Consider the following 24,660-nt stretch of genomic DNA (forward strand, 5'->3'; position numbering starts at 1 on the left):
GAGCCCAAATGTCCATCGATGGATGAATGGATAGAGAAGATGTGGTATATATATATACAATGGAGTAGTACTCAGCAATCAAAAAGAATGAAATCTTGCCATTTGCAACTACATGGATGGAATTGGAGGGTATTATGCTAAGTGAAATTAGTCAGAGAAAGACAAATATCATCTGACTTCACTCATATGAGGACTTCAAAACACAGAACAGATGAACACAAGGGAAGGGAATCAAAAATAACATAAAAACAGGGAGGGGGACAAAACAGAAAGGTTACAGGAAGGGTTGTGGGAGGGGGGGGATGGGCTAAATGGGTCAGGGGCACTAAGGAATCTACTCCTGAAATCATTGTTGCACTACATGCTAACTAATTTGGATGTAAATTTAGAAAAATAAAAAATAAAACAAGTTAAAAACAACAACAACAGAAACGTCATTCAGCAGTAGTAGACAGAAGTGTCATAGCAAGTTTCTGTTGTGGAAAGTACCCTCGGAAGCCACAAAAGCTGTTCCGGTCCCATATGATTGAAAACTCACGATTCCTAAGCAGCCACAGGCGGGTGCTCTGCAAACATCATCTTCTTGTGAGCAGTTTCCTGTCTCTAAGATGGGGATGACGGCGAGACCTCATCGTAGGGGGTAGATGAGACTGCGTGCAAAGTGCTGTGCCCGATACACAGGTAGTGCTTTAAATGTTTGTTATAATTACCACCCTCGTCATCGGCATCGGCATTATCGCCTGCAATTTTGACAACTTTGCGTGAAATAGATACTCTTATTCTCATTTCACAGATGCGGACACTGGGTCACGACAGTCCCCGCATCAGTGCTGAGTGGAGGGTCAGAGAAGTTTTCGCCTGCTGGGCATCTCCCTGTGGCCCCTGAACCTCGGGCAGATGCGTGCCATCCCGCCCTGGCTGCAGCGTCCACACCAATGCCCGCAGGCAGTGGTTCGAATAGACAAGACTTCAACCTTCCCATTCAGACCTGGGTTCAATTTCAAATGCTCAGGTATTGCCAAATGTCACTGCGTGTGGGCAGGTCTGAGAACTAGATGCGCGCCTCAGATATTTAGGATTTCACTAATGGATTATTTACGTGTAAGAATGTTGACATGGGCACAATGACAGAAGATTCAAGGATGTATTTCTACCGGCTGTTGGACGCTCACCAGTAAAATCAAACTTAAGCGCCTTGGTTTGGGGCCTATAGTTGTATTTTTTTAATTAATTTTTTTTTTTTTTAACTTTAGAGTGAGAGTGTGAGGCGGGGGAGGAGGGGTAGAGAGAAAGAGAGAGAATCTTAAACAGGCTTCACGCTCAGCGTGGAGGCTGATGCAGGGCTCAGCTCGATCCCACAACCCTGGGATCATGACCTGGGCAGAATTCAGGAGTTGGATGCTTAACCAACTGAGCCACCCAGGCACCCCCTTTTCTTTATTTTATTTTATTTTATTTTATTTTTATTATTTAAAAAAATTTTTTTTTTCAACGTTTTTTATTTATTTTTGGGACAGAGCGAGACAGAGCATGAACGGGGGAGGGGCAGAGAGAGAGAGGGAGACACAATCGGAAACAGGCTCCAGGCTCTGAGCCATCAGCCCAGAGCCTGATGCGGGGCTCGAACCCACGGACCGTGAGATCGTGACCTGGCTGAAGTCGGATGCTTAACTGACTGCGCCACCCAGGCGCCCCCCCCTTTTCTTTATTTTAGAGGAGCCTATTGTTTTTTATGCTTCTCCAAATCCTACCCTTTTTCAAGTACTAACCCAAGTTCACATGACCACTGAAGCCTTCCAAGCCCACTTAGCACCACCTCTACTCTCTGGTTCCTTTGAGCTCCAGGGGCACCTAAAGATCAGCAAATGTGAGGCCGCAGAGACTGTCCATTCCCTACTGTGAATTCAGCATGTTATCCCCTAGGGAGACCTGAACTCCTCTGGGTTGCAAGCTCGGACACCGTGTGCTCTTCTGAAATCTCTCACGGCACCTGGCGTATTTTTGTGACACAGACCACATGAGAGGCCAAAGGCAAAAAAAGTACCGTTCTGCTGTTTCCAACCTGTCTTCTTCTGGTAGGGCCTCAAGAACGGCGGGGGCATTTATAGGAAGCATAACGGAATTGAAGGGATCACATCTGTGGAGGAATCACACAGGCAGCCAGGATAAATGCTCACATTCACAGTCTTGGAATGCCGACATAATTTTCTAAAGCACTTTTACTTTGCCACGGGGGAGGACTTTACCCTTCTGTCCTTTGCTCCTGAACACCCCCCATGTTTCCCAACAGACAAAGGCAGCAGGTGCAACAGGTAAGTGAAATCCGTGAGAATGCGGCCCAACAAGCCATTTCCCGGAGTTTAGAAACAGAACTTTCAAGCTGGTAGTGTCTAAAATAATGTCATTTCCTGGGGGGCCTGGGGTGAAATTTAGATAGCTCACTTTTCAATTCCTAATATTTCCCCCCATCTTTACAGTCTCCCTTTATTGTTCTATTCAATTTCAGACCTTCCTCCAACCCCCTTATATATTGCTTGGTATTATATACTTAGAGCTTTATATAAAAATTCCCGGGCATCGAGCACATTAAAATATTTAAAAGAGGGAGAAAAAATATTGTTATTTTAGAAGTTGGCAACAGAATTCTGTTTCAAGATGGTAGCAGAGGCATTCGCTTTTTTTCTTTCCTTTGGTCTCAATTACTTAAAAACCTTTAAAAATTGAACGCACAACAAAGAGGAAGAGAAAAAACATACGTGGGGTAAACGTTTTCAACAGTTTTCTGGAGTAAGTTTCTGGAGGCTGGGAAGAGTGTTGTCTCATGAAAAAGTACACAGTGACAGAGCGTAGAACACGCAGGAAGGAAACCGGCCTCCTACAAACGCTAGAGAGGTTGTGGGCTGATGGTGAGGCAGGAGGCAGGCACGGAAAAACGGGATTAACTGAAGCCTCCTTGGCATGTGCACCTATGTCTTTGAAATAAGCTTTTTTCTCTTTGTTTTTTTTTTTTTTTCCTGTGCAAAAATGCACCTGCTTGCCAAGTGTAGAGAATGAATAAAACTAGGGCATATAGCTTTGCAGCTGTATAAAAGAGTGAGGAAGCGATCTATAAACTAATATGCAGCAATGTTCAGGAGATATTTTTTATAAGCAAAAAAAGCAACGTGCAGTAGAGCATATCTAGTGTGGCACTTTTTGTATAAGGCAGAAGGGGAAATGAGAAAAACATGTATATTCTGCTTAGCATCAGAAAAACTGCAAGAATGAGTCAGAAGACAGAGCTGGTTACTGACAAGGATGGGAGGGAGGTGGCCAGCACGATACTTCTCTAAGTGTGCCTTTTTGTGTAGTTTTGAATTTGGAAAGCATGTCATTATTCTACATATTAAAAAAAAAATAATGAGATTAAATCTATCACAGAGGGAAGCAGGAAAACCCCCAAATGAAAGCAAACTGAAGCAAATAATATTTCACATGAATTCCACAATCACAGTGGAGGGAAAGAAAGAGAGAAAGAGGAAGAGGGAAGGAAAAAAGAAAGAAAAAAGAAGAAGGAAAGGAAGGAAGGAAGGAAGGAAGGAAGGAAGGAAGGGGAAAAAGGAAAAGAAAGAACTAATCTAAGAAACTTAGAAATATAGTAGTTGACTGTCCGGTCACAGTTTTGGTGGGATGTGGGTATAGCGGAAACTGAAGATAAACCTGAACTCTATTTATGATGCTTGTTTGTTGAAATGGTTATCGGTGAAGCAATCCTGAAACTATTTTGGACGTACTAGGGAACAGAGTAATGAGTAAATATGTTGGGAGCCAAGGTTCTCACAGCAGAAGGAACATACAAATACAGAATGGGGGACAGCAGGCAATAACTTTACGGATAGGACTGGAGTTACAAGCATTGCTGCGAATCCATAATTTCTAAAATGTGTGTACGTGTGCTTATGCGCACACGTATACGTGTGTGTGTGCATGTGTGTATTTCCCCACCTACACTCCCTGGCGAGTCTGCGGAGAAGGCCAAGAAACAAACCCTCCAAGTAGCAATGTGAACCCCCAGCCCCCAGGTGTTGGGTTTTAACACCATTTCTTACTAAAGGGAGCCTGGGTGCTACCACCAGGGATTAGTCCTATCTACTGACTTCATGACAAAGGTCCTAACTGACAAGCCCACTGACTGCCAGTGTCGCAGGGGATTCCAGACGGGAAGAGGTGCTGAGAAGTGGAGAGCCCAGATGCCTCTCTCCAGAGTGCGAGCCGGTCTGGGAACACAGCCCGGCAAGCATTTCTCATAAGACCAAACGTACCTGATTTTTAAATTCTGGGACTGTGTTTCTTTAACTTTTTTGTGTGTATTAATATGTTCTTCTGGAATTGAAATGGTGGAGACAGTAGATGGTGGTTGGGCTCTTTGTTTTGCTTTGCTTGGTTTTAATGCCTTTCTTGGCAAAGCAAAACTCGGACGGCTCTAAAAACGGTTCTCAGAATTCTTCTGGACGTTTCACTCGTCTATAAAATCCGAAAGTTGGGGGGCGCCTGGGTGGCTCACTTGGTTAAGCAACCAACTTCGGCTCAGGTCATGATCTCACGGTTCATGAGTTTGAGCCCTGTGCGGGACTCTGTGCGGACAGCTCAGAGCCTGGAGCCTGCTTCGGATTCTGTGTGTCTCTCTCTCTCTCTCTGCCCCTCCCCGCTCATGCTCTGTCTCTCTTTCTCAAAAATAAATAAACATTAAAAAGAATTTTTAAAAAATCCAAAAGTTGGGGGTGCTACTGGATTAGGTAATTTCTTCTGTTGCTGCTGACTCTCGAGATGTGTGTGGAAGTCCTAGAGACTCAACAAATTCGCACTGAATTTATTAAGGAGCAGAGAAGCCAAGCAAGCTTGTTTTGATGAGTATGAATACAAAAATGACTTGAAATAAATAAACAGTAAATAACCATATCGCATGGTCTGACAACAAACAGATAATTCTCAGGGGCAAAAGAAACATCTCATAAGTAATAGGTCATTTATCGAAGCAAAATGACTACAAAGTTGAAGTATCATTAATGGATTTGTAGAAACTTAAAAAAGAATACCATTATTATTTTGTAACTGCCTTTAAAAATAAAAACATGGGGGGGCACCTGGGTGGCTCAGTCGGTTAAGCATCCGACTTCAGCCAGGTCACGATCTCGCGGTCCGGGAGTTCGAGCCCCGCGTCGGGCTCTGTGCTGACGGCTCAGAGCCTGGAGCCTGTTTCAGATTCTGTGTCTCCCTCTCTCTGACCCTCCCCCGTTCATGCTCTGTCTCTCTCTGTCTCAAAAATAAATAAACGTTAAAAAAAATTTTTTTTTAAATAAATAAAAACACGGTCCAGAATCTGACATCATGGAAATCCATGATAAGGAAACGTAGAATCCTCTCTTGATTTTTTAATCTGTTACTCAATTACGGTTTATTTTGAAACAAACTGGCCCCACAGAGCACCCGGGCACAGAAGTTGAAACTAACAACTCATAGTTGGAGAGTTTTCTTTAATTCATGTAGAGCTCATGTTTAATTCATGGTTAGTTCAAGCCCAAGGTAACTGCATTCTGACTGCTTTTTGAAAGAACAGCCTCTGGAAATTTTTCCAAGGACATGGGTTTGGAAGAAAAAAAAATAAGATATTTTTCCCCCCTTAATTCTTGAGACTTCTGCGTGCCAAAAGCTGGTGGACACTTCTTACCATCTATCCATGGGTCATTTTGCTTATTCGGTCTCCTGATGGTACTGCACAGCCAGCTATGCCTGGTTGACTGGTTACCTGGGTGAAGGGTCCCTACCCTACACCAATTGTGTGTCAAGGTGGTGGCAGACCATCGCCATCTGGTGGCAGGAGAGTCACTGCAAGATTTAGTGGCTGGGGGGAGGGCAGGGGGGAGGGTAGAAGGGCCGGGAAGAGTTATTATCAAGGATTGTGCTAGACGCTTCACATCATCGTTTTACTCTGATCCGCACAACAGTCCGGGTAGGACACCACTGCGGTCCCTGTTCACAGGTGAGGAAATTATTGCTCAAAGGGCTTCAGTAATAAGTAACTCGCCCAAGGACACAGAGTAGGTGACCCGCTAATGAGTTACAAAGGCAGGTCTCCAAGGGCTCCTCCAAGGCGTTCATTCTCTCTACAGTGCCATCGCTTCTCCTAATTCTGGAAATTTCAGATTTTAAAAACATGCTAAGGTGGAGAACAAAGATGTGGAGTTTATTTTGAGGTGGCTCCAGGGTGGATGAAGTACCGAGGAACCCACAGAAAAGGAACTACTATCTTTGAGCCCCAACCAGGTCGCAAATCCTAGGCTGGGTGTTTTTTTGGTTTTTGTTTTTTGGGTTTTTTTTTTTTTTTTTTTTTTTTTTGCTTGTTTCCTGTTCATCTCCAGGCAGAGGAGAGTAGCTGAGAAGTGCTAATGAAATAACACAAAAGAAAGAGCATGTGGAAATGCCTGGGGAAGTGTGGCTGAATGTTGCCTAATTCAGAACCAGCCTTTCCTCTGGCAATGAAGGAAGAAGTAAAATTCAGTGGTCTAGAGTCACAAACTGGTTTTCACCGATCCCCTCAAATACCTGGGGAAGGCGGGTGGACAGGGAGTCTATCAGGGTCACTGCACATCCAGTGACTCCCTGGTGGGAGTCAAGGGGCATAGTGTTCACCTGTGGATCCTGGATAGTGGCAAAGCTCAGGTTTCCCGGGGGGGTGGGCCTCATTTGGGATCAAAGGACTTGAACGAAAGGTGACTGCCTGCCGATGGCCATCATTGTGGATACTAGTCACATTCACTCACCAATAACCGATTTAACTATGCTTGTAAGGACAATGGACTAAAGAAGCAAATTGAGGGGCTCAGGAGTGGGGTACTGACCAGCCAGAGTCCCAGAGAAAAGGCACTGGACTCCTCGTTTGAGATCTTAGGGCTCTGAAGAGGTGTTAAATAAGCAAACTAGCAAAAAATGTGGCTACTCTAGATTTCTTCTTTCTTTGGCCCAACAATATTCTCATCTACCCATTCTGTTTCTGCAGCTGTGGCACCTCGCAGGGAAGGCCAGGCTGCGGCAGAGAGAGGAGTACGCGCTCTAGAATCGGATAGGGAGGGTGTTGAAGGCTCATCTTGGCGATTCAAACATGTTAAAACCTGGCCATGAATATTCCAGCTGAATTATATGGATTGGTTGTCCACGTTTATTGAAATATGGCCAACCAACCGCTTGGGACATTCATTTTTTTAACAAGTAGACCTCAATGATGCTAATTCAAAATACGTGAATCAGTTATACACATCATCATATTTCTCTAACTAGCAAACTTCCCTCACGCACTTAAAGTAGGATTTGATACATTATTGGCATTTAACTTTGAGGATCTTAGCCTCTGTGATCCGTGGGGCAAACATGCCCCTGGGAGACACACAGATGAGTTGTGGCTTACCTCTGTGTAGTCTCCGTCTTCGAGGTTTCCGGCAGGAATGAGAGGGCCAGGGGCTGGAACTTGCACCAGTTCATTATTCCAGGTATAATGTCCTGTAGGGAGAGCCGGCACAGGATCTGACATGTAAGGGAACTGTGTGGTGAGGTTAAAGTCTGGGAAGGACTTCCGTTTCATTCAACGGGCTTTTTTTGCAGTCTTAGAAGTTAAGTTCCAAAATGTATTTATGTATGCACTTATTTTAAATGTTTATTTTTGAGAGAGACAGCGTGTGAGCAGGGGAGGGGCGGAGAGAGAGGGGGACAGAGGATCCGAAGTGGGCTCTGTGCTGACAGCAGGGAACCTGACGTGGGGCTTGGTGCTTGAAATCACAAACCAAGAGATCGTGACCTCAGCTGACGTCAGATGCTCAACCGACTGAGCCACCCAGGCGCCCCAAGCCCCAAAATGTATAATTTCATGAAGTTTGACTGAAGTGTTCCGAGGTAAAAGACAATTTCTCTAGCAAAGGGCACTACACAATGCTGTATGGAACTTAAGTAGGGGTGAAGGAGACCTTTTCTCCCCCCTGATTCATCAGGCACACAAGAAAATTCTCCTGGTGATGGAGGACAGATCGGACCTTACAATCTGTTTGGTGAATGTGATGCTAAAGCAATATTCAAAGAGATGGGGGTTCATCAAATGGCATTCCGGGCGGGGCAAAGTGCCTGCAAATGCACAGAGATGCAAAGGAGAGCACTGTCAGGGGACCAACAGCTTGGCTGAGTGCAGGGCTAGATGGGGCCTGGTGGGAAGTGAGTCTGGACAGGCAGTCTGGGCAGGAAGGGCCTAGCCAATGATTTGGGCTCATCGGGGCCGAGCCAATGAGCTCCAGCCGCGCCCTCGGGCAGCAGGGAGCACTGAAGGTTATTAAACTGGAAAACAAGACCCGATTTGTGTCAAGGGAAGGTTTCCAGGGAGGGCTGACCGCACAGTCAGTCCGTGGGGGTGAAGTAGAAGGAGACTTGCCTGTTGTGTGGGGCACACTGGGGGATCCGGTGATGGGCAGATATGGGGCAGGAAGGAGAGGGAGGGATCAAGGACCACATGGGTCCCTGCACAAGAGCATGGAGAACACAAAGGCAAGTGGGCAGCCCAGGAAGGGGAGGCGGTATGAGGTCTGACTGGCAGAAGCAGGGCAGAGACAATGATGTGAGTTAGGGACTTCTTGACTTTGAAGGCCCTGAGGGCCCCCTTTAAGAGAGGTCTCTGGACATTCAGGTCAGGTTGGTCATCTCAGGGGAGAAGGAGTTCTCTGGAGCCTCTCCTGTACTGTGCACTGGTCACATTGCCACCTTGTCCATTCTGATGTTTCTGTACTTGTTGGAGTCAAAGAAAGAGGAGGTCAGGTCGTGAGGTTACACCAGGCACATGACCATCTTCTACATGGTTGAAATAGGAAGAAAATGAATAGTAGCCACAGCTTTCACGGGTAAAAGAGAGTGATAACGTTGAAAGAATCGGCCACATGCTGCCTGAGACGTGGGCATGGAGGGGACAAGAGCGGCACCGGGGCTGTGGCTGCAAACCTTCTTCTTGACTCCAGCTGTGACCCTCTATCCTTGTCCCCTGCCCTTCCCTGCAGCCCAGGGCCGGCCGCGACAGTGAGCCCACCGTTGGCATTACCGTGTGATGAAGAAACTGCTTTTGGGTGAGAGGAATGCTGGACCCCCTGTGGGACTCCTTGATGAACTTGTACTTGGGGTGAGGGCACAGATGGTAATCTATCAAGGTTTCCGCGTAGGTCAGAGGGTGCCTCACAGGAAATAATCCTGGGTTGGGATTCTGCAGGAGAGAGACAGAGAGAAAGAGAGAAAAACAATCTCTTTTGTTTACCAGTTTCTACGTCAGGCACAGGCCAGGCGACAGCGAGTGTTGTCCATGGCTCCTGCTAGCACTAACACTCTGGGTCCTCGTCAGCTCGTCTGGGAAAGACAAGCAGCAGAAGAGACACGTCTTCAAATTGGTAGCAGCCACAGTCATTCATAAATGCCACTTTTCTGGTTTAAGAGCCTCAGGACATGCCATGTAGATTTACTAAGTTCTCGTGGAAACAAGCACAACTGAAACCGTAGCTTAACACAGCTTAAAGTTCTGTATTTATTTCCAAATTTGATGAATTAGGGGACTCTATTAGATAAGCAAACTGGCTTTAAAAAGCAAATAAGCTTCTGGGTTTGAAAACAAAAATAGCTTCTTGAAGGCTACTTCAGAGACAAGACAAAGAAGAGGATGACATTTGATAGATCAGGAAATGTCAACATTTAACATTGTTTTGGTAATGTTTTTAATTCAGGAAGGCTCCACTTGGAAGCAGTATCTGGTTTTAAGGGAGATCCTGTTTTTTCCTAATTTTCCAACAGAACTAATGGAGGCCCAGAGCAATTATATCACAATAGGAAAATAGAGAGCCTTTTAATGTCCCTTCTGGGGCTTGCCCAACAAACCCTGCTCTTGTCCCACACAACAATGGAGCTTTTGTCCCTCACTGTTGTTTAATTTCAGATGTTTAAGAACCACTAACTTGACACTTGGTTCTTTTTGTATGCTCATCTGATTTTTATTTTTTCTTTATTATGTCTCTCTACATATTTAAAGTTTATTTATTTTTTATAATTTTTTCATGTTTATTTATTTTTGAGACAGAGCATGAGCGGAGAAGGGGTGGAGAGAGAGAGGGAGACACAGAATCCGAGACAGGCTCCAGGCTCTGAGCTGTCAGCACAGAGCCCGACGTGGGGCTCGAACTCACGAGCTGTGAGATCATGACCTGAGCCAAAGTTGGACGCCCAACCGACTGAGCCACCCAGGAGCCCCTCATGTTTATTTATTTTTGAGAGAGAGAGAGTGTCTGCGCAAGTGGGGGAGGGGCAGAGAGAGAGGGAGACACACAATCCGAGGCAGGTTCCAGGTTCTGAGCTGTCCGCACAGAGCCCGACGCGGGGGTTGAACCCATAAACTGAGATCATGACCTGAGCCAGAGTCGGACAGTTGACCGATTGAGCCACCCAGCTGCCCTCTGTTCGTGTGATTTTTAAGGACATTTTTTTTTGTTTTTTTTTACAAAACAACAAAATTCCACATGGCTTACAGAAACCCAGTCTCACTGCCAAGCAACAAATGTCTCCCACAAAGAAGAAAATGTAGCTAGCGAGGTGGGGAGGAGGGGGGGAGCCCCAGAGCACCCAGATGTCAGGGGTAGGAGAGCTGGCATCCTCGGTGGTGTACTAATCAAATGTGGCCCAGTCATGAGCACTGCCAAGAGTATATGCTGTTGGTGCAGAGGCTGACCTGTAGCTAGAGCCAGGGAGAGAGATGCGGAGGGGACCCCTGCCTGAACTGGAGGGTACAAAGGAAGGTGCCGGGCAGGGAGAGGGAAGGTGCCCCCTGGTGGAATCCGCAACACCCACAGCCTTGTAGAAACAAGCAAACCCCTCAGTGAGCACTTGCGGTTGAAGGAAGAGTTAGGGTACACATCTACATGTATTTTTTTGACAGCAGCAGGTTCTTTTCAGGTCCCTCAAAGCACGGCATGGGGTGGGGGCAGAGACAGAAGAGAATGGGCTCCCATGGAGCCCAAGGGAAGACACCTTACCCAGTTAGGGGCCGGAGGGTTGGCAGGGAACAAAGTGGGGGCCCTGGCGGGACAAAGCAGGGGAGGTCTGAGAACATAGAGAAAGGTGGGTGAGGAGGAAGGGGGGTGGTGGAGGAAGTGGGGGACATTTCGTGTTCCATTCAGTGCATTTCAGAAGGAGAACCCAAGGACGGAAGACAGAACGAGCCCCCCAGTCCTCATTGGGCGAACCAGGTCGGCTGTATATTACACCACAGAGATGCCCGAGGAGCAAGGAGGACTTTGGCCACCCCCAGCCAGGAAGCGGGGGAGACCGGCAGGACTGGAGAAGGGACAAAGGAACACAGCCCCACCTCAGGGGTAAAGAGAGCGATTGGAGGGTAACAGTCTGAGAACTGCTGACTCCCACCACCAGGAGTCACCCCTGAGGTGACCGAAGGCCAATCGGAAAAGTGCCTGGGAAGGGACTCTAGGGGGAATTGGGGCAGGAGTGACGGCGACCTCAGTGGGGCTGGGTCACAGTGAGACTAGGAGACTGCGTGATGGCGGACAGGCCGGCTGCACCCTAGTCAGGTGGCGAGGAAGGCAACAGTGCCCAACACCAGGGAGGTGAAATTAGCTGCGTGGCCTTCAGGCGCCTCTCCTACCCTGCTTGATTGAGGGCCAGTGAAGTTGTGTGGCCGACTCTCTGGATGGGCCTTGGGGCCAAGGGTGATTAATGAAGGAAATGCTTTTGGAAACGGCAATATCACTATCTTTAATAGTTGTCATACTTCAGATTCCCCTGGGTGGCCATTGCCACCGGAGTAAGCGGCCTGAGTGGTCATCCCATAATTATTTTAATTCTCATTTTCCTCAGACTAACGCACGCATGTGGCAGCAACTCGTCCAGGCTGGAAGGGTTTGTGATGAAAAGCGATGGGGCTCCTGAAGACCATTCCTGTCCCCAGGCCCATATCCCAGAGGCTGTTTCTTTCCATTATGTCTGAGTTTTGTGCCTCCAATGGCCATTACTCTAAACATTATGCTTATTCTTCCAGTTCTGTATTACCAACCTCAGCCAGCAGCCATGGACTCATTCCTATGCGAGATAGGGATTTTGCTCATGTACACAAATGCTCCTTCCAATTTTGAAAATCGCATTGTTATTTTTAGTGCTGCTGTGAGTTATCTTCGTGACTTGGAAGGATGCACTTATACCCCTATTTGTTGTTTCATTATCTTTGGCTGAGTATTTCAACTCCCCCCTCACATGCGATGAAAACATTACCCTTCCTATGCTTTCTTGTAACCCTCCTGCCCTCTTCCACAGTCTTGCTTTTTTGTCATGGAGATGGTTAACATCTGCCTTCTGGAACCACAGTCAAGACCTCCATACGTTGTTCATTAGTTGTCTTTGAAAGTTGGCAACTAATAAAGAGCATTTCTTTTGTCTTAACTGTGGAAATATGTTTCTCTGCCAGGCCAAGTAGAGGCTCAGATTATAGTTCTTTTTCTGTGTGTGTGAAGGTTCACTATCAGGTCACTGACAGAAAAAGAGTCCCAGTAGCAAGGCTAACTGGATTCCACTTTTTCTTTTATTTACCAGTAACTCTTAAAAATGACATCAAATTTTAGTTCGGTTTCCTATTTGGAACAAATATCGATGTTTAGTTGATTGTTTTCCCCCCTAAAGTTTATTTTGTTATTATTTTTTTAATGTGTATTTACTTATTTTGAGACAGAGGCAGAGAGCGAGCAGGGAAGGGGCACAGAGAGAGAGGGAGATAGAGAATCCCAAGCAGGCTCCACGCTGTCAGTGCAGAACCTGACACGGGATTCGAACTTACCAATGGTGAGATCATGACCTGAGCTGAAACATAGAGTCGGATGCTTAACTGACTGAGACACCCAGGAACCCCATCAATTCTTTAAAAAAAATTTTTTTTTAAACATTTTATTTATTTTTGATAGACAGAGAGAGAGCACAAGTGGGGGAGGGGCAGAGAGAGAGGGAGACACAGAATGTGAAGCAGGCTCCAGGTTCTGAGCTGTCAGCACAGAGCCTGACACGGGGCTCGAACTCACAAACCTCGAGATCATGACCTGAGCCGAAGTCGGACGCTTAACCCACTGAGCCACCCAGGTGCCCTTCCCCTCTAGAATTTATAATGGCTTTTTCTTTTGCCTGGATGATGTACCTTTCTCAGATCCTTGAATGTTTCCATCCTTTCGACTGCACTGTTAGTGTGTGGGGCCCACCCTTCCCTCTACACCTCTTTCCCAGAGCCCTTTACCTTTCCTCCTGCAGGCTGAATGCAGGAGGACTTCGCGATAATGCTTTCCAACCAGTATTTCTTTCTTTTGGTTTTTGTTTCTTTTCTTAGGGTTTCCAAATTCCTTCTTTTACAGCTATACTGATATAGAACTGACACACAATTAACTACACATATTAAAACGATGTAATTTGATGTCTTGATGTATGTTACATCTGCAAAACCACCAGAAAAATTACAAACATCTCAGGAGCGCCTGGGTGGTTCAGTCTGTTAAGCGACCGACTTCCGGCTCAGGTCATGATCTTGTGGTTCACGAGTTCGAGCCCCGCATCGGGCTCTGTGCTGACACCTCAGAGCCTGGAGCCTGCTTCGGATTCTGTGTCTCCCTCTCTCTCTGCTCTTCTCCTGCTCATGCTCTGACTCTCTCTCTCAAAAAAAAAAAAAAAAAAAAAAAAACATTAAAAAAATTAAATTAAAAAAAATTTAAATTAAATTTCTTTTTTTTTCAACGTTTATTTTTGGGACAGAGAGAGACAGAGCATGAACGGGCGAGGGGCAGAGAGAGAGGGAGACACAGAATCGGAAACAGGCTCCAGGCTCTGAGCCATCAGCCCAGAGCCTGATGCGGGGCTCGAACTCATGGACCACGAGATCATGACCTGGCTGAAGTCGGACACTTAACCGACTGCGCCACCCAGGCGCCCCTTTTTTTTTAATTTTTTTTTTCAACGTTTATTTATTTTTGGGACAGAGAGAGACAGAGCACGAACGGGCGAGGGGCAGAGAGAGAGGGAGACACAGAATCGGAAACAGGCTCCAGGCTCTGAGCCATCAGCCCAGAGCAAAATTAAATTAAAAAAAAGATCAAGATTTTTCTTGATCACCCTCCAAAGTTTTCTCTTGTCCCTTTGTAAGCTCTCTGTCCTTCCTCCCTGCTCCGCCATACCAATCCATCCAACTCGTCACTACACAGTCACTAATCTGCTTTCTGTCTCTATAGATTACTTTAGATGTTCTAGACTTTTACACGAATTGAATCATACAGACTGTATTCATTTTTTTGGTCTGATTTCTTTTACTCGGCGTAATTATTCTGAGAATCATCCATGTTGTTACATGTATCAAGAGCTCACTTTTTCTAGGTTACTCAAAAAAAAAAGAAAGAAAGAAAGAAAGAAAGAAAGAAAGAAAGAAAAAGAAAAAAGAAAAAGAAATACCATATGACCCAGCAATTCTACTTCTGGGTATTTATCCAAAGAAAATGAATACATTAATTTTAAAATTAAAATTTAATTTAATTTAATTAAAATTAAAATAATAATTAAATAATAATAAAAATAATAAATAAAATAAATAATAAATAATATATAATATATATTTATTTATAATATTTATATTATATTTTTATATTTTTATAATTTTATATTACATATATATTATATAATATATATTATATATATAATATATAATATAATAATATTATATATATAATATATAAATAAATATATTATATATTTATAATTTTATAATTTTATATTATATATTTATATATAATTTACATATAATATAAAATAATAAATAAATAAATAAATAAAATAAATAATAAATAAAATAAAAAATAATAAAAAATAATTAAAATTAAAATTAAAATTTAATTTAAAAATAAAATTTAATTTAATTCACTGCAGCATTTTTCACAACAGCCACCATATGGAAGCAGCCCATGTCCATCAATAGGTGAGTGGATAAAGAAGATACAGTACATATATACAAAGGAATATTAATCATAGAAAGAATGAAGTACGGCCATTTGCAACAATATGGATGGACCTAGAAGGTAGTCAGACAGAGAAAGACAAATATGGAATGATTTCACTTACATGTGGAATCTGAAAACAAAACAAACAAGAATCCAGACTCTAAATACAGGAAGCAAACTGGTAGTTGCCAGAGGGAGGTGGGTGGGGAGATGGGTGAAACAGATAAAGGGGATTAAGAGGCATAAATTTCCTGTTATAAAATAAATAGAGGCACCTGGGTGGCTCAGTCAGTTAAGCTTTTGACTTAGGCTCAGGTCATGATCTCACGGCTCATGAGTTCGAGCCCCGTGTCAGGCTCTGTGAGGACAGCTTGGAGCCTGGAGCCTGCTTCAGATTCTGTGTCTCCCTCTCTCTCTCTCTCTGCCCCTCCCCTGCTCATGGTCTGTCTGTCTCTCAAAAATAAATAAACATTAAAATTTTTTTTAAATACATAAGTTATGGGGATGCAAAGTACAGCATAGGGAATATAGTCGATAATACTGTGATAACACTATACAGTGACAGATAGCGACTATACTTCTTGCGGTGGGCACTAAGTCATAAATTAATGTTGAATCACTATGTTACACACCTGAAACTAATATAAAATTGCATCTCAACTATACTTCAGTTTTTAAAAAAGGAGTTCGGCTTTCAGCTCAGAGGAGGCAAAGGTACAACTGTCTTCCATTGTCCCAAATCCAGGTTCATCTAACACCAGCCGCCTCCACCATGTGGCCCAAGTTCGACCCCAACAAGATCAAAGTCATATACCTGAGACGCACTGGTGGCGAAGTTGGTGTCACACATGCCCTGGGCCCGAAGATCGGCCCCCTGGGTCCTTCTCCTAAGGCAAATGGTAACTAGAACAGTCTACGGATTACGGTGAAACTGACCATTCAGAACAGACAGCCCCAGATTGAAGTGGCACCTTCCTGCCTCTGCCCTGATTATCAAAGCCCTCAAGGAACCACCAAGAGACAGAAAGGAGCAGAAAACAGTAAGCACGGTGGAAATATCACTTTTGATGAGAGCGTCAACATTGCCCAACAGATGCGGCACCGATCTTTAGCCGGAGAACTCTCTGGAACCATTAAAGAGATCCCGGGGACTGCCCAGTCCGTGGGCTGCAATGCTGATGGCCGCCACCCTCATGACATCATAGATGACATCAATAGTGATGCGGTGAATGCCCAGCTAGTGAACAATAACAACAACGGAAAATATCTCAATAAAGGATCATTTGGCAAACCACCACCATCGCCACCAGTAACAACAAAAAAGGGTTCATTGCTTTCTATTACTGAGGAGTAGTCTACTGGATAGTAATACTACAGTCTGTTTGTCCATTAACCTATTGGTGGTCACTCTTTTCCAGGTTGGGAAACATATAAAGCTGCTAGGAGTATTCTTACTCAAGCCTCATGCTTCCATCTGTCTTGGGTAAATACCTAGGACCAGAATAGCTGGATCATATGATAGGTATATGTTTACAACTAACTTTTTACCTCTGTAAGAGACTGTCACACTGTTGTTCAAAGTAGTTGTACCATTTTACATTCTCACCAGCAGTCTTTTTAATTTTAGATATTCTAACGAGGTATCTCATTGTGGTTTTAATCTGTATTTTGCTAATAACGCATTATTTTGAGCACCTTTTCATGTACATATTTGTCACCTGTGTATTTCTGGTGGAGATCTTTTGTCCATTTTAAAATTGGGTTGTTGAGGGGCGCCTGGGTGGCTCAGTCAGTTAAGCGTCCGACTTTGGCTCAGGTCATGATCTCACGGTCCGTGAGTTCGAGCCCCGCGTCGGGCTCTGTGCTGACAGCTCAGAGCCTGGAGCCTGTTTCAGATTCTGTGTCTCCCTCTCTCTCTCTGACCCTCCCCCGTTCATGCTCTGTCTCTCTCTGTCTCAAAAGTAAATAAACGTTAAAAAAAAAAATTTAAAATTGGGTTGTTGAGGCACGTGGGTGGCTCAGTCAGTTAAGCATCTGACTTTCAATTTCAGTTCAGGTCATGATCTCATGGTCATGAAATCAAGCCCTGAATCGGGCTCTGTGCTGGGCAGGGAGCCTGCTTAAGATTCTCTCTCTCTCCCTCTGTCCCTACCCTGCTCTATGGCATGCATGTGCTCTCTCACTCTCTCTCTCTCAAAAAATAAAAAACAAAATTGAGTTGTTTTCTTAGTATTGAGCTTTGAGAGTTCTTTCTATATTCTGGATATAAGTCTTTTACCAGATATTGTGATTTCAAAGTGTTTTCTCCAAATCTGTGATTTATCTTTTCATTTTCTTAACAGCGTCTTTAGAAATGCCGGAATTCTTACTTTGGACAAATCTTATTAATCCATTTTCCCCCCATTCATGGATTGTGGTTTTGGTGTTCTAAGAAATCTTTGTCTAACCCAAGTACACACAGATGTTCTTCTATGTGTTTTCTAGAACTTTTCTAGTTTTTAGTTTTATATTTAGGTCTACGTTCCACTAATTTTTGTAAACAGTGTGAGGTACAGATTAAAGTTCTTTTATTTTTATTTTTGGTAAATAGATACCCAAATATCCTAGCACTATTTCTTGAAAAGACTATCTTTTCTCCAATGAATTGTCTTTGAGCTTTGTCAAAAATTAACTGGCCATGTATGTATGAACACATTTATTTCTCGATTCTCAGTTCTGTTCCATTGATCTGTTTGTCTGTTTTTATGCTGATACCATACTGTTGTGGTCAGTGTAGCTTTACAATACCCACTGAAGTCAGGTAATGTAAATCCTTCAACTTTGTTTTTCAAAGTTGTTTTGGATATATTTGCATTCCAAATAAATTTTAGAGTAAGCTTGTCAATTTCTTTAAAAGTGGGGTGGGGGTGGGCTGCAAGCTTTCGAGTGGATTGTGTTAAATACTTTTACGTTACTTTGTACGTGTGATGTCTTAGCAATTATTAAATCTCCCAATCCATCAATATGGTGTATTTCACCGTTTATTTAGATCTTTCTTGATTTCTCTCAGCAATTTTTCTTAATTTCGGTGTATTAGTCTTACACGCTCTTGTCAGGTTTATCCCTAAGTGTTTCATATTTTTTGGTGCTATTGTTCAGTGAAATGAATTTTAAAAATTTCAGTTTTGGACTGTTTGTTGCCAGTCTATAGAAATACAGCTGATTTTTGTGTCTTGATCTTATATCCTGCAATCTTGGTAAATTTACTTATTGGTTTTATCAGATTTTTGGATAGATTCAATTGTATGTTTTGCGTAGACAATAATTTTGTTTCTGAATACAGACAGTTTTGCTTTTTCCTTTCAAATATAGAGGACTTTTATTTCTTTTTTCTTGACTTGTTACACTGGCTATAGTTACAATCTTAATAGAATTAGTAAGAGCAGACATCCTTGCCTTATTCCTGATCTTAGGGGGAAAGGATTCAATCATTTACCATTCAGTATTGCGCTAGCTCCAGGTTGTTTTTTTTTTTTTATGTCTATTTATTTATTTTGAGAGATAGAAAGAGCGTGAGTGGGGGAGGAGAAGAGAGAGAGGAAGAGAGGATCACAAGCAGGCTCTGTACTGTCAGCACAAAGCCTGATGCATGGCTCGAATTCGCGAGCCATGAGATCATGACCAGAGCAGAAATCAAGAGTTGGATGCTTAGCTGCCTGAACCACCCAGGTGCCCCTCCAGGTGTTTAACAGATACTCTTTATCAGGTTGAGAAAGTTCCCACTTACTGAGACTAAGTATCAGGAATGACAGACTGCTCCTCTGTACCTATAGAGATGCTCATGTTGTTTTTCTTTTTTAGTCTGTTAAAATGGTGAAGTACCCTGAGTTTTGAACATTAAACTAATTTTGTGTTTCTTGCATAAGCCCCTATTTGCTCATGATACATTATTCTTTTTGTGTGATGAACACGATTTGTTAAAATTTTATTTGCTTGTTCACGTATTTATTTATTTGCATCTATGCTCATGAAGGATATTTGTTGATCCTTTTCCTGTAATGTCTCTGTCTAGCTTTGGCATTAGAGTAATACTGACTTCTAGAATGAGTTGAGAAGTAATCTCCTCTTCCCTTTTCTGGAAGAGTTTTTGTGGATTTGGTATCATTTGTTCCTTAACAGGATTGCTGAATTCCACAGTGAAGGCATCTGTACCTATAGTTTTCTTTGTGGGAAGGCTTTTAATCACCAATTCAATTTTTAAAATAGATATAGAGCTAGCAGAGTTATCTATCTCTTCTTGAATAAGATTTAATATTTTGTACCTTTTAAGGAATTTGTCCATTTAACTTGTTGAACTTACTGGCATGAAGTTTTTCATAACATTAACTTATTATCTTTTCATAACATTAACTTATTATCTTTTAATATCTATAGAATCTGTAGTGATGTCACTTCTCTCAGTCCTGATATTGATAATTTATGCCTTGTAACCATTTTTTCCCTAATCAGTTAGATGACAGTTTTATCCAGTTTACGGATCTTCTCAAAGAACTAGTTTTTCTCTATTGCTTTTCTTTTTTCTGTTTCACTGGTTTTCAATCTAATCTTTGTTATTTCTCTGATTAGTTTGGATTTCATCCGCTCTTCTTTTTTGAATTTCTAAAAGAGTAGCTGAGGACATTAATAAGTCCCACTCTTACTTTCTAATGTAGGTATACAGCATTATAAAATTCCCACAAATTTTTTTTGTTTTCATTTTCACTAAGTTAAAAATACTTTCCAATTTCTCTTTTGATTTCTTCCTTGGACTATAGGCCATTTAAAATTTTTTTAATGTTTATTTATTTTTGGGAGAGAGAGAGAGAGAGAGAGAGAGAGAGAGAGAGCAGGAGAGGGGCAAAGAGAGAGGGAGACACAGAATCCAAAGCAGGCTCCAGGCTCTGAACTGTCAGCATGGAGTCCAATGCGGGACTCGAACCCATGAACTGTGCGATCATGACCTGAGCAGAAGTCGCATGCTTAACTGACTGAGCCACTCAGGTGCCCCAATATAGCCTATTTTATAGTATTTAATTATTGAGACTTATTTTATGGTCCCAAATATGGTCTATCTTCGCAAACTTTCTGTATACACTTGAAGAGAATCTTCATTCTATTGCTTTTACCCAAAAGCAATAGATTCTAGCAATGCCAATTAGGTGAAGTTGATTGATAGTAGTATTTAAATATTTTATATCCTTACTGATTTTTTGTTTACTTCTTCTATCAACTATTGACAGGGGGGTGGTATTGAAATCACCAACTATAATTGTGGATTTGTCTCTTTTTTCCTTTGCATTTCAATGGGTTTTTGTTTCATGTATTTTGAAGCTCTGGTTATTAGGTGGATAAATATTTAGAATTGTTGTGTCCCTCTGATGAACTGCCCCTAACCTTAGGTTCCTAACCTAAGGCATGCTCTTAGTATTTGTGGAATTAATGAGTTAATAAGTAACTACTGATATTTTCCAAGGAAGTATGAGTGTGACTATGGAAAATTCCGGTAACTCCTTTAGACCAATTTCCTGTCTTTTAGAACGGGGAGGGGGTGGTAATGGGTGAATCTGGGGGACAAAAGATTGAAGAGTGTTTTTCAAATCTTGCTGTGGGGAGCCCCACAGTTTTGCAGGGACATCTTCCTCAGAAGAGCCTTCTACCCCATTGCCATCCCAGCAAGTAAGTAGGATTCTAGGTCATTTTACCTATTGCCTTCTGATGTAAAATTTCAGCTGATGTGAGGACTGTAGTTCTAAATGAAGTTTGAAAATCTCTGAGTTAAACATCCTGTGAGTTTATCCCAGCTCTAAGATTCTAAGTCTCCAAGGAACACTCCTCTCAACCAATGTGACTATGAAAAAATGCCCCATAATGGCTGATGTAGGGAAGCAACACAGTTCGGAGGAAGAGCCCTGAGGCAAACAACCAGGAAATAGGCAGGTTTCTGTCCGACGTCTCCCACTAGCTGACTGAGAGACCTTTGGCGTGAGTATCAGCATCTCTGCCCACATTAGAGATGGAGATTCCCATTTGGAGATTCTCCAAAGAGACTTTCTCAACTAGTATCTAAGGTTGTTCTTGGTTGTATGTATGTGTGTGTCTGTCTTTAAAACATAAACCATAACTTGGGCAACTACTGCGGCATCTCACTGATGATCCCATCATTACATAGAACCTCATCAGATTTCCTGTCAGCGTTTCATTCACTTGGGACTTGGGTAGGAAGAAATATAAGGGTAGGAGAAGGGACCCCACGAGGGCAGATCAGCAGAAGTGGAGGCCTGGTGAGGGAGGAAAGTGCACCGAGTTTGGCAGGGAACTACGCAGGGACGCAGAGAAGGGGGTGTGGTCTTGTTGTTGGTCTCACACAGGCTTGGACTTAATTTGGAAGAAAATGGGGAGTCAGTGAAGAATGTGGAGCAGGACAGTAGCATGGTTAGGGTGTGCTTCAGGGAAGTTAATCAAGTGTGGCTACAGAAACAAAGTGGAACAGAAATCTGGGAGACAGAGGTAGAAGTATGGAAGGGATGCCCAAGGAACAAATAAGGCATCCAGAGAGCTCTGAGTGATGAGGTTTGGGTTGATTTAACTTTCTCTTTCTGCTGTCTTTCTTTCTTTCTTTCTTTCTTTCTTTCTTTCTTTCTTTCTTTCTTTCTTTCTTTCTCTTTCTTTCTTTCTCTTTTTCTTTCTTCTTCTTCTTCTTCTTCTTCTTCTTCTTCTTCTTCTTCCTCTTCCTCTTTTTTTTTGAGAGAGAGGGAGAGAGTGGGGAGACTGCAAGCAGGGGAGGGGCAGGGAGAGAGAGAATCTTAAGCGGGCTCCGTGCCTAGCATAGAGCGCTGACTTGGAGCTCGATCTAACAACTGTGAGATAATAACCTGAGCTGAAAACAAGAGTCAGATGCTTAACTGAGTGAGCCACCTACGTACCCTCTTCTTTTTTTTTAACCATCCACATATATATATATATATATATATATATATAATTATATGAAATTAGAAAAGACCATAAAGATATTTTCATAAACATAAATAAATTCTGGAATTGCTAGAAGACAGGAACATTGACATTCTTCAAACAATAAATGCTGGCAATCGATTTCAAAGGTGAGATATCGCTTAACACTTGAAACTCCAAAGACAGAAAAATATTCCCAAGTAATGCTTCTGTTTTCTTATAGAGTAACTTTTGAAACAGAGGCACATACAACATGAGACTTCTGCCAGTTGTCACTTACAAAAATATAAAGTGGGTCATAATCTGGAGACCTGGCTAAGGCCTCAGGTGGTTTCATGCCCAAGACCGAGGTCTTGCCAGGGAGCTGAGTTGTGGTGTCCTGCTTGGGCAGAGTTATGATGGTGGTGGCTTCATCCTGTGAAGGGACCAAGCAGCGTGTCAGTCTTGACACCAGGACAAGAGCGGAAACGTAAGAGCACTTCTTTTTATTTTTCATGTTTATTTATTTATTTTTGAGACAGAGAGTGAGAGCGCGCAAGGGTGCTAGTGGAGGAGGAGCAGAGAGAGAGAGACAGAGAGAATCCCAAGCCTGACTCGGGGCTCGATCTCATGAACCGTGAGATCGTGACCTGAGCCCAAATCAAGAGCTGATGCTCAACCAACGGAGACACCCAGGCCCCCCGAGAGAAATGCTTAAAGGTGGGGGTTGTGTTACCTCAGCCCCTTGCTTCAGGGTTCGAGCAAGCTTTTGAGGTCTGTAGCTCGTTGACGATCTCTGGACACAGAATGGCTGATACCCTTTAATTTTGTACAGCTGAGGAACCTGAGGTCAAAGAAGACAACTGACTAAACGCTCTTAAAACACCCGTTACCAATGAATGGGATCTCATTCTCAATAACAGCACTTCTGAGTTGCCCAACGGTAAAAGGAACACGGGTACCGGGTTGCAGCCATCACCTCGTGCGGTCAAGCACTGGTTTGGCCCAGCACCGGGGGACATTGGCGTAAGTCCCAAGCCCTGTTCCAGGTCCCTGCTCTGGGTCCCAGGACACATGTGCATTTGCCATTACTCTTCTGTACCACAGGGCTCATCTGTAGAAATACACCGAACACTGGTTAACAAACCAGTGATTTAAAATACTTGTTTTTTCGAAACCAGAAGTGGCTGTATACCTCAAGAAAGGCTGACTAACTTCTGTTCACTTCACCTTGTGCTTTTTCTTAAAGTTTGAAAGCTTCACGCACGCGATATATACCATATATCCCCAGGGTAAAGAGAAACCACGTATGTTACACCTCGCACATACCATCAAATGATAGCAGAAGAACACACACGGTATGCTCTAGTGCATCAACTATAAAAGAACAAAACCAGTAATGCAATTCAAATTCAAGAATATTTTGTACACTTCATAAGAAACCCATTAGCTAATCCCGTGTGACAGGTCTGACCTGCAGATTGAAGAAAGAGTAACTCTGCTTGATTTGGATTTCCGAAGATTTAATTGGGACTGGTCCCAGGCCATCAGGAGCCTAAAATGTGGAAATTCAAAAGACAAGGACACATAATCAATGCTGGGCGAAAGCGGCTACGCTTCTATTCCTCTACCTCCCGTCACCTTTCCCGTGACCACAGTTGCTACCTGATGTGTGAGGCATGGAGGCAGTGCTGACCAACCTCCCCTCGTCTCATAGTGTCTGTGATCCTTCTTCCTTTCCTATTGTTGTGGGTGCTGCAATATGCCACCCAGAATCCCCTTCAGGCTTAACGGACTCAGTCCTCCTACTTCAAGGAGTCCTCTCGACAGAAACAACTCTCAGGGGTCAGCCCTCTTCAGGGGTTGCTCTGGTTGGAGGGAGCTGCCTCCTTCAAGGTCCTGTGCCCCACCCAGGGAGGCCTGCCTACAACCTCAAGTTGAAACAAAGGTATAAATGCCGGGTGGCCTCACGCTGCCCCAGCTTCAGAGCCCCTGGCGAGTTCAGCTGAGGCCTCTGCCCAGGAGGGCGGTTCTCCTCTCTCTGTCCTATGCCAGCTCCCGCTGCTTCCCTTCCCCAGGGGCTGATCCCCAAAGCATTACCTTCCTGCATGCCGTCTGCCTCCATCACCCAGAGAACCTGGAACACTGCCTGACATACTATGGACATTCGATAAATACCGCACTTCACCCAATCTGAGACACCATCATGAAACGAATCCGATGCAATGCTAACATGCCATCCGTTATAAGACATTTCCCAATTTCAAAGATGGTAATAAAAAAGAATTGATGAGATAAAGTATCTGTGGAATGAATTATACAATTCTTTATAAACAGGAGTGCTGAGCACTCTTTCATCAACCCTGAGTGGCAGAGAAGTCTTTGTAGGACTAAGATGCCAGATGGAATGTGTGAGATGGGAACAACTGAAAAATAATGAGGTGCGCCCCACAGCACAGTGAGCTCTTCATCCCTCTCACCCTTTGCACCCCATTGATTATTAAGTGTGCTTATTAATGCTTGAAAATCACCGATTTATCATTCCCTAGGAATTCCGTAGTCTGATCTTTTAGGTCATTTAATTATCTAATGCAGAAAACACATGGAATTTCTAAAGTCAGTCCTGCAATTCTCGAGTAGA

General features: G+C 43.4%; 1 protein-coding gene across 9 annotated transcripts in view; it reads right to left on the reverse strand.

Moving 5' to 3' along the window:
* Positions 1–24,660, reverse strand: part of CFAP221 (cilia and flagella associated protein 221) — a 106,821-nt gene that overhangs the window by 6,694 nt on the left and 75,467 nt on the right. For 7 of the 9 annotated variants that reach the window (XM_045033667.1, XM_045033673.1, XM_045033666.1 and 4 more), the window contains 6 exons: positions 23,494–23,574; positions 22,756–22,863; positions 22,321–22,455; positions 9,107–9,265; positions 7,442–7,533; positions 2,045–2,137 (listed from right to left, as the gene is read on the reverse strand). In XM_045033667.1, the coding sequence (XP_044889602.1) occupies positions 2,045–2,137; positions 7,442–7,533; positions 9,107–9,265; positions 22,321–22,455; positions 22,756–22,863; positions 23,494–23,574 (668 nt within the window). The remainder of the gene's footprint in view (positions 1–2,044; positions 2,138–7,441; positions 7,534–9,106; positions 9,266–22,320; positions 22,456–22,755; positions 22,864–23,493; positions 23,575–24,660) is intronic. The other 2 variants (XM_045033672.1, XM_045033674.1) reach the window with 2 other exon arrangements.

The sequence above is a fragment of the Felis catus genome, chromosome C1 (assembly GCF_018350175.1).
Source record: "Felis catus isolate Fca126 chromosome C1, F.catus_Fca126_mat1.0, whole genome shotgun sequence".
Lineage (NCBI taxonomy): Eukaryota > Metazoa > Chordata > Mammalia > Carnivora > Felidae > Felis > Felis catus.